The sequence below is a fragment of the Brachyhypopomus gauderio genome, chromosome 1, assembly GCF_052324685.1.
Source record: "Brachyhypopomus gauderio isolate BG-103 chromosome 1, BGAUD_0.2, whole genome shotgun sequence".
Taxonomy (NCBI): Eukaryota; Metazoa; Chordata; class Actinopteri; order Gymnotiformes; family Hypopomidae; genus Brachyhypopomus; species Brachyhypopomus gauderio.
The window spans coordinates 51748991-51759687 of NC_135211.1; the positions used below are offsets into that span (position 1 = coordinate 51748991).

General features: G+C 47.6%; 1 protein-coding gene across 1 annotated transcript; it reads left to right on the forward strand.

The window, feature by feature from the left end:
• The first annotated feature begins 722 nt into the window (after positions 1–722).
• smc2 (structural maintenance of chromosomes 2) lies at positions 723–10413 on the forward strand. The gene is made up of 24 exons (XM_077018518.1): positions 723–1057; positions 1232–1381; positions 1462–1584; positions 1732–1770; positions 1941–2051; positions 2217–2261; positions 2403–2636; positions 3069–3218; positions 3395–3628; positions 3770–3929; positions 4050–4167; positions 4295–4433; positions 4634–4753; positions 4840–5044; positions 5135–5270; positions 5650–5774; positions 5880–6073; positions 6176–6319; positions 6480–6674; positions 6760–6960; positions 7113–7229; positions 7308–7468; positions 7557–7704; positions 7833–10413. The coding sequence occupies exons 1-24, from the start codon at positions 890–892 to the stop codon at positions 8016–8018; spliced, it is 3603 nt and encodes a 1200-aa protein (XP_076874633.1). The 5' UTR covers positions 723–889; the 3' UTR covers positions 8019–10413.
• The last annotated feature ends 284 nt before the right edge of the window (positions 10414–10697 follow it).

Genomic DNA, 10697 nt, shown 5'->3' on the forward strand with positions numbered 1-10697 from the left:
TTGAATGACCTATGATATATATGTGTTCCTTATATATAAATAAATGTCAACGTTTTGCTCTGAAATTTATGCTGTTCTTTAAATGTGCCATATTTTTTCAATCGTGATTTTTTACACCACAATCGAAATTTGTCCTCCGCTTTTAACCCATCTGTGCAGTTAGAACACACACACACACACACACACACACACACACACACACACACACACACACACACACACACACACACACACACACACTAGTGATTACTAGGGGGCTGTGGATCACACATGCCCAGAGCAGTGGGCAGCCCTAGCCCAGCACCCGGGGAGCAGTTGGGGTTAGGTGCCTTGCTCAAGGGCACTTCAGTCATAGCTTCAGGTCTGGGAATCGAACCCACGACTCTCCTGTCACAAGACCAGTTCCCTACCACAGGACCGTGACTGCACCCATTTACTGCTGACCATTTACTTCCGTGGTTCCCCTAACTGACACTAAACTTTACTCTATTTGCTATTATTATTAGTATATAATATTTATTATTATTATTATTATTATTATTATTATTATTATTATTATTATTATTATTATTATTATTGTAGTAGTAGTAGTAGTAGTAGTAGTATTCAAAGGAGGAATTCCCACATGCGCCATTCGATCGATAGGTGGCAGTATGTACCTATGCTCCTAAAACTACCGTAGAAGAAGAAGAAGAACCGTGGGACGGAAACAGGCGCCAAATTTCAACTTTCGCATCAGTTTCCGCTCAGAGTCGATAACCGATCTGTCTCCACCGGAGAAACGTCCCCGTTTGTTTACCGCTTCCTTACCTTGACAAGCTTCATGCGCGTTTCACTGGGACCGCCCTAAGTTTTTTTTTACATTTTCCCCAAGGAATCTATTGTAAAAATGTACATAAAGTCGGTGGTGCTGGAGGGGTTCAAGTCGTACGCGGAGCGGACCGAGATCAGCGGGTTCGACCCGCTCTTCAACGCCATCACCGGCCTGAACGGCAGCGGCAAGTCCAACATACTCGACTCCATCTGCTTCCTGCTCGGCATTTCCAATTTATCACAGGTGAGTAGCACCGCCGCCTGGATATATATATATATATATATATATATATATATATATATATATATATATATTTAGCCCTAATCCACCCGTCGTAATGTGCCTAAATGACCCTGTATTTCTAAACGAGTCTGTTTTGTTTGTGTGTCCTGTCTCGTCTACATTGCTGTGGTGCAGGTGCGAGCGTCTAATCTCCAAGATCTGGTGTACAAGAACGGCCTCGCCGGCATCACCAAAGCCACGGTGTCCATCACCTTCGACAACTCCAACAAGAAACAGAGTCCGCTGGGCTTCGAGACGCACGACGAGATCACCGTCACCAGACAGGTTTGCCGGACAGCAGCCGCCTCCTCTTGTCCGGTGTCTTTCGGGGTCTTCGTGAAGACACGTTTTTCTTTTCCGTCCAGGTTGTTATTGGGGGCCGCAATAAGTACCTGATAAATGGAGTCAACGCGAATAACATGCGGGTCCAGGATCTCTTCTGCTCAGTTGGGCTCAACGTCAACAACCCTCATTTTCTTATTATGCAGGTTGTATATCTAATATTCACAAAAATTATACAAATTAATTTAACACATGCTCTTAACTCAACAAAAGATTTTCTTTTGTGGAGTTAAGAGCTTGTGTTCAGTTGTTTTGTTTTGGTTTTTTTGCAGTAACTGTGTGTTCACTTTCAGGGAAGAATCACCAAAGTATTGAATATGAAACCCCCTGAGGTAGGGTGATGATAACTAACCGTGTCCTTCAAATGCTTAATGATTGCTGTCATGTGTTCATTTTATTTGCATTAACACACACAGTCTAGCTTGTCATTTGTATTCTGAATGTCATTCATAACTTGCCATTGCTTCTTTACTTTTCTCACCATTCCCATACTGTGCTGCAGATTCTGGCCATGATAGAAGAGGCTGCGGGTACCAGGATGTACGAGTGCAAGAAGATCAGCGCTCAGAAAACCATTGAGAAGAAAGATGCTAAACTGAAAGAGATTCAGACGGTACTCTCTCTCTCTCTCTCGGTCTCTCTCTCTCTCTCTACGCGTGTGAATGTGTGCGTCTCGGTCTCTCTCTCTCTCTCTCTCTCTGCGTGTGTGTGTGTGCGCATCTCGGTCTCTCTGCTTTCCTGCAGTTTACACTGTTGTGTATTTGTTCTCTCACCGTAGATCCTGGATGAGGAGATCACACCTGCTATGGAAAAACTCAAAGAGGTCAATAAACTCAATGTCTTCCTTATGCAGTGACTTGATTCAGGCTTACCAGTCCCAGATTAGTCTAAATTGTAAAGTCAACGCCTACACTTGTGTCTCAGCCCTGAGTTTAATCCGCGTCTGGCCAACGCCCTCCTGCAGGAGCGCTCGTCCTACCTGGAGTACCAGAAGCTGATGCGGGAGATCGAGCACCTCAGCCGCCTGTACGTGGCGTGGCAGTTTGTGTGCGCCGAGGAAACCAAGCTGAAGTCCTCGGAGGACCTGGAGCGCATGCAGAGCTCGGTGGGGCAGCTTCAGGAGGCCATGGGGCAGAACGAAGCCCGCGTGCGCCAGCTCGGCGAGGAGATCAAGGCGCTCGAGCACAGCCGGGATGAGGTGAGCCACCCCCGTCGTCCCACCCCAACTCTCACGTGCTTCCCGGAGAGATGTAGTACATTTTGGTGGATGTGTAGGGGAAGAGCTTGTGCGAGCGTGTCACAAAGAAGAGAGCGCTATACGTGAGCTTGTGCGAGCGTGTCACAAAGAAGAGAGCGCTATACGTGAGCTTGTGCGAGCGTGTCACAAAGAAGAGAGCGCTATACGTGAGCTTGTGCGAGCGTGTCACAAAGAAGAGAGCGCTATACGTGAGCTTGTGCGAGCGTGTCACAAAGGGATGTGAGTGGAAGGCCGAGAATGCGGCTACAGAACTGCAGTGTGGGCACATCTCCCTCCACCTAATCAATACCACGACACTTGAAACTTAATCGATAGCAATATGAAATGAATTGGTAGTAAGTTACTTTATTTTGTGTGTGTGTGTGTGTGTAGGAGGTGGCAGGTGTGTTGAAGACTCTCGAGGAGACTCTGGCTGAGGCTCAGAGAGTGGACACCAAAGCTCAGAGTGCTCTTGACTTGAAGAAACAAAACCTTAAAGATGAGACCAAGAAAAGGAAAGAGCTTATTAAGAACATGGAGGAGGTGCGGAGAACGGCGAAAACACCAGTGTTGTTTTGTTGTAGACATGCATGAGTTTAGATGTATGTGCTTTATTTTATAAAAATATTTGGATTTAGAGAGAATTATCATTTAAGTTGTTAATACCCAGACCATTTGTTTGTTTATTTGTTTGTTTTGCTTTTAATTTTCTTTCATAGGACAAGAAGATGATGTCGGCGAAGGAAGGCGAGGTGTCCAAGGCGACGGTGCGGTTGAAGACCGTGCAGGAGGAGGGGCGTGAGGACGCGGAGAGGCTGGATGCAGCCAGGAAGTGCTTCGAGGCCATATCGGCCGGCCTCTCCGCCAACGAGGACGGAGAGGAGGCCACGCTAGCCGGCCAGATGATGGCCTGCAAGAATGACATGAGCAAGGCGGATACTGAGGCCAAGCAGGTGGAGCCACGCCATCGTCTGAGGAATGGTGGAGGCGTGTCGGAAATGTTCTGAGCATGGGTTCTCACATGGTGCTCTCTCTCTCTCTCTCTCTCTCTCTCTCTCTCTCTCTCTCTCTCTCTCTCTCTCTCTCCCTCTCAGGCTCAGATGAAGCTCAAGCACGCCCAGCAGGAGCTGAAGACCAAACAGGCCCAAGTGAAGAAGATGGACAGCGGCTACAAGCGAGACCAGGACGCCCTGGAGGCCGTGCAGCAGTGTGCAGCCAAGCTCCAGAACCAGCTGCAGAACCTCAACTACCAAGGTCCTGCCCCCGCCATCGACACCACGCCTCATGTGTCCCGATGCTTTGCAGACGACTCGGAGCCGGACTGAAAAACATCGGCTTTCCGGGTGATTTTTGTCTGTCTCTTCGTTCGTTTAGACGGCAGAGAGGAGCATCTGATTGAGCAGAGGAGGCAGCTGTCTCAGGAGGTCAACCAGCTCAGAGAAACATACGAGACCTTCATGGGCCAGTTCCCCAATCTCCGCTTCGAATATACGTAAGTGCGTCTGCGCTCGCCCTTGAGCACCATGGTTGTTGGTTTGGGTTCACGCCCCTGGGGGAGAAGATTGTCTGTGCTGGCATACACACCCAGACGGGGGCGCTAACGTGCTGTGCCCCTGCAGGGATCCTGAGCGTGCCTGGGACCGTACGAAAGTGAAGGGCCTGGTGGCAAACCTCTTCACGGTGACTGACGTATCCAACGCCACCGCCCTGGAAGTGGTGGCTGGCGGGCGACTCTACAACGTGGTGGTGGATACAGAGGTGAGGTTTCCTAGTCTGTGTGGGTTTGAAAGAGCTCAGCACCAAAAGTTCATCACTCTGGCTTATTCTCTTTATTTTTCTTGGGGGGGAAAAAATCTCAACCTGCCTTCCTCGTGTACTTTATTGCAAATGTCGCCATACTGGATTCGGGTTTTATGTTGATGCAGCACTTTGGTGTTTTTCTTCTAAATTATTTCCAGGTAACTGGAAAAAAGATTCTAGAAAAAGGTCAACTGAAACGAAGATACACAATCATCCCTCTGAACAAGATCTCTGCTCGAACCCTCAACGACGGAGTAGTGTGTGCGGCTAAAAAACTGGTAATGAGTGATTAAGTTCATAGGTTGCTTCGTAGGTTGAGTTTGATTCATTGATGGAACGTTTGGTTTCCTGCTCGCATTTTCAGGTAGGTGAGGATAACGTGCACACGGCTCTATCGCTGGTGGGATACGAGTCCGAGCTGCGTAAGGCCATGGAGTACGTGTTCGGGACCACGCTGGTCTGCGATACTTTGGACAACGCCAAGCATGTCGCTTTCGATAAACGCGTCAGCACAAAAACGGTCACACTGGGAGGCGACGTGTTTGATCCTCAGGGAACACTGACCGGAGGTAGGAGAGAGACAGCAGGAGCCAGAGCACATGTGCTGATGTAAACGAAGGGCTCGCTTTGAGTGTGTGTGTGTGTGTGTTTGTTTATAGGGGCTCGTGCTCAGACAGCCTCTGTGCTCTCCAAGCTGGCTGAGGTGAAAGACGTTCAGGACAAGCTGAGGGCCAAAGAGGCGGAGCTTGTTGCCGTCGAAACGGAGCTGGGCGGCCTCAAGGGAACCGCTGAAAAGTAAGGGGCCAAAAACAGGCAAAGAATCTCCTGAGAGTGCGAGAGCAGGACCCTGTGGGAGTGAGACAGGACATGGAAGAGGAATGTGATGAAGTTCCTGTTCTTTGCAGTCACTCAGTGGAAAAGATGGACGAGAGAGAGCCGATGTTAATCTAATACATTCTGTGTGCGCCCCAGATTCTGGATGCCTTCTTAGCTTTTGTTCTCTTGTCTGTCGTGAGAAACCCCAGTCTACTTCCCCACATAGATTTTCATGCTAGTCATGGTTAATGTTGAGCTCTCCAGTAGGCCAATATAACCACAGAGCATGTGACTGCATGCACACAAATCTGTGTGTCTGTGTCTGGGTTTATAGTTAACTGTCGTTTGGCTCTTGTAGGTATCGTCAGCTGAAGCAGCAACTAGACCTGAAGACCGAGGAGGCTCAAATCCTGGAGACCAAATTACAGCAGAGCTCCTTCCACAAACAGCAGGAGGAGCTAGAAAACCTCCGCAAGACCATCGGTACACACACACACCGTATACAGTAACCATAACACCTCCCCACGTGCCGTCATCAGTCTGTTGAGTGTCGCGTGTTTGTGTGTGTGTACGTGCACCCGGGTCTAGAGGAGAGCGAGGAGACGCTGAAGACCACGAAGGACGTGCAGAAGAAGGCGGAGGAGAAGTACAAGGTGCTGGAGAACAAGATGAAGAACGCGGCGGCGGAGCGAGAGAAGGAGCTGAAGGCAGCGCAGTCCAGACTCAACGAGGCGAAGAGCAGGGCGGACGCCTTCCACAAGAGACTGAAGGAGGCCCAGCAGGTACACGGCCGTGTGGGAATGACTGTGTTTCAGCCCCTCACACACACACACACACACACACGAGCTCACACACACACGAGCTCCATCTGTGTGTGTGCGCAGGAGGCTGACGCCGTGGCTCTGGAGCTGGAGGAGCTGAAGCGGGAGCAGGCCGGCTACAAGCAGCAGATCGAGGCCGTAGACGAGGCCACGAAGGCCATACAGGAACAGATCGCCGCCATGTCTGTCGAGGTCGCGGCCAATAAGGTGAGAGTATGCAAATCATCAGTCAGAGCTTAACCAATAGGCTCGTTGACGAAACGTGCACGGCGCTTGCACCATGATCCAGAGAGGGAATTCAGAAGGCGTGAAGGTCCGCTAAGTTGGATTTAATCAGGGTGTAGTTATCGTGTGTGTGTGTGTGCAGGATGCAGTGCGGCGGGCCCACGAGCAGTTGACGCAGCAGAAGGAGGTGATTTTAGGTCAGGAGAGGGAGATCAAAGGGAAGAGCGAAGAGACCAATCGTCTGCAGGAACGGAACAACGAGGCCCAGCTCAAGATCAAGGAGCTGGAGCACAACATCAGCAAGCACAAGAAGGACAGTGCAGACGCCGCCGCCAGGGTGGGTGAGCGTGCACGTGAGCGCGCACGAGCAGGAGCGTGCACGTGAGGGTGGGTTGAGTGATCGCGCGTGCCCTTGTGCGTAGGTGACGCGTATGCTGTCCGAGAACGACTGGATCTCGACGGAGCGCCACCTGTTCGGGCAGCCCAACTCCGCCTACGACTTCAAGGCGAACAGCCCTAAGGAAGCTGGCCAGAGGTTGAAGAGACTGGAGGAGAGCAAGGAGAAGCTGGAGAGGAACGTCAACCGCAGGGCCATGAACATGCTGAGTGAGGCTGAGGAGAGGGTACGGCCTCCTACCTGCACCGCTCCCCGCTCTGATCGAACCCAGGGGCCCGTTTATCCAAATAGAGTTTTCACTGATGCTTTAGCAGAGTTAATGCTCACACCTGACCTCTGTTTAGCTTCTATTCTATTGACCCGGTTTATCTATTGCAGTACAACGATCTCAAGAAGAAGAAGCGCATTGTTGAGAATGATAAAGCTAAGATCCTGGAGACCATCAAAGAGTTGGATCAGAAAAAAAATGAGGCGCTCAATGTGGCTTGGCAAAAGGTAAAACTTAGACCATCATAATGCAGCCATAAACTGTGCCATGGACAATCAAATGATCGTGTGTATGTGTGTGTATAGGTGAATAAGGACTTTGGTTCCATATTCTCCACTTTACTGCCGGGGGCGGATGCTCGACTGGCCCCGCCCGAGGGGTGTGGTGTCCTCGATGGGCTGGAATTCAAGGTGGCTCTTGGCAACACCTGGAAGGAGAACCTGACTGAACTCAGCGGAGGTCAAAGGTCAGCCAGCAAATCTGGAAAACCACCTGCTGTTGTCCTGGGTGCACTGTGGCCATGGTGATGTGATTCAAGTGTGTGTGTGTTTCAGGTCTCTGGTAGCACTCTCGTTGATCTTGGCCATGTTGCTGTTTAAACCAGCTCCCATCTACATCCTGGATGAGGTGGATGCCGCGCTCGACCTTTCACACACACAGAACATCGGACAGATGCTACGCACACACTTCACACACTCCCAGGTGTGAACCTCGAGCGTAAATTTAACGTGTGTGTGTGCTGGTGTACAGAACCGTTTAGTGCACAAGGTTCAATTTCCTTGTACTACGACATTTTGTACGTCGTTTTGACATCACTTCCTCTTTTGCAGTTTGTGGTGGTGTCGCTCAAGGACGGCATGTTCACCAACGCCAACGTGCTCTTCAAGACCAAGTTCGTGGACGGCATCTCCGCGGTGACGCGCATGGCGCAGATGCACGAGGGCAAAGTTCTGGCCCAGCGCCCGGACAAAGCCAAGATGAAAGAGAAACGACAGCGGCAGATCCTCACCACATAAACACACATAAACACACACACACACACACAAGCTGACAAAGCATACCGATGCACTTGCCCACAATGAAGTGAGTCCACATGGCTTCCTTATTCAAATATGCATATATACACGTATTGCTATAAAGGTTTTATTGTAAGGTTTCATCTTTTTGCTTCTGAACTATTGTGGTTTATGTCTGTGGTTATATCCTTGTATATTGAAACCGAAGGTTTATCGTATCGCAGCAATAGCAAATAATCATGCGCTAGCGGAGTGATTTGTCCAGTACAGAAGAGCAGACGGGCGTCTGGGGAGGTCGCTGCTGAGATCCTGCCTCCGTTCCGCACATGTTCATATTTTCTGTCCCGTCAACCTTTCTGCTCTGTTTCCATTATTTCCTCTGAAACCTTTTCTTTTATTTGTGTCAAGCTAATTTCAATAAACCTCTAACTAGAAATTGTGCTTAAGTTGCATTTTTTTTTGTTCATATGATCTTAAGGCCTGCTCTAGGGGAAAATATATTGTCATTTCTGATCAACAAAATTGCAGTGAACTGGTCTGGACTCCAGTAGCATCTCTGATCAGTTGTGATAAAGCTGGAAGTAAAGCTATGGTTTGCTGTCCAGACCCCCTTCTGGTGAGTCCCAGTTACATTAAATAACCTCAAGCTTTCCCAGCCATCCTACTCTCATTGGGACTAATGAAGGTGACTTTAATAAATCACTTGGAGGAGGTCTGCAGGATGGGAATTGTAGAGGTGCTTGGCATTCCCAATGTGCAACTGATCTACTAATATCGGCCGATAATGGGCTCGTCTCGTTCCTTATACTGTTGGATCTTAGTGCAGCTTTTGATACTGTAGACCACAACATTTTGCTGGATAGACTAGAAAACACAGTAGGTATTAAAGGAGTCGCACTCTCCTGGTTTAGATCATATTTAACTGACCGCTTCCAATGTGTAAGTGTTAATAATAAAACCTCTAAATCTGTGCAGGTTAAATATGGTGTCCCACAAGGGACAGTCCTAGGACCACTTGTATTCACACTGTACATGTTACCCTTAGGCGAAATTATGCATAAGCATGACATCAGTTTCCATTCCTACGCAGACGACACTCAGCTATATTTATCGGCAAAACCCGATGATTTAGGCGCAAACAGTAAGATTGAGAAATGTGTAGAAGAGATAAAACATTGGATGGCATGTAACTTTCTAGCACTAAATGCCGATAAAACAGAATTGATAATAGTTGGGTCTAGGGCTGCGAGAGACAAGATACATAATGCAGCATTGAATCTACATTCTTTTACTATAACCCCCAGCGCAGAGGTAAAGAACTTGGGCGTCACAATAGACCCAGATCTCTCGTTCGATACACATATTAATAATATAACTAGGGTAGCGTTCTTTCACTTGCGCAACATTGCCAAAATTAGAAACATATTAAATATTAGTGATGCAGAAAAACTAATCCATGCATTCATATCCTCTCGTTTAGATTATTGCAACAGTCTCCTAGCTGGATGTTCTGGTAAATCGATAAACAAACTCCAGCTGGTTCAGAACGCAGCAGCACGAGTTTTAACAAAAACTAAAAAGTTTGATCACATTAGTCCCGTACTATCGTCATTACACTGGCTGCCAATTAGATTCCGTATTGACTATAAAATACTTTTATTAACATATAAAACGCTGCATGGCTTAGCTCCAGACTATCTTAGTGAACTTATTGAACAATATAACCCAGCGCGTTCACTTCGCTCGCAGGACGCAGGGTTATTAACTGTTCCTAGGATCAAAAAGATCACAGCAGGTGGAAGAGCCTTTTCTTTTAAAGCTCCACAATTGTGGAATAATCTTCCTGCCTCTATTCGGGACTCAGACACAGTCTCAATGTTTAAAACTCGATTAAAGACTCATCTGTTTAGTTTGGCCTTTGATTAATCTGTTACATATTTACTACATCTCGTATCTTTTCTCCGAGGTTCACCTGGAGAGTAACATTGCAGTCGGAGCCTACAATACCAGCATCGCTGCTCCGACACGGAATGAAAGCCTGGCGTTCATCAACAGACATTTACAGTGACAATATCATAACCCAGAACTTTCATTTTTACCTTTACTTAGTCTGATTGTGTGATTTGTGTGTGACTTGTGTATTTGTCTGTATTTTGTGTAATCTGTGTGTTAACGGGCCGCCCAATGGAGGATGGGTTCCCTTTTGAGTCTTGGTTCTCCCGAGGTTTCTTCCTATTCCCCACTATCTTAGGGAGTTTTTCCTCGCCACTGTCGCCCTTGGCTTGCTCATTAGGGTTCTGGACCCGTAGTATTGTTAACCTTTTAAATCCTGTAAGGCGCTTTGTGACAACATGTGTTGTGAAAAGCGCTATACAAATAAACTTTGATTGATTGATTGATTGAACTGTATCTCAAAGGGAGATAATGCAGTCTTAACACTACAGAGGTGGTTTAATACTTGTGTGCAAATGTTTAACACATTTCAGTGGAACATTAGCCTACCAAAAATAATTTGAGGGTTTTAAGGCATTGCTTCTGTAGAATTCAAATGAACATGACTCATTAAAAAAAAAAAAGACCTTGGCTTAGGGTTTTCTGAAAATATTTTATTTAACACACCACACCTTGTAACATGCAAACGGTAAAGGCATTATTTCAGTCTGATTTACATGATGTTTA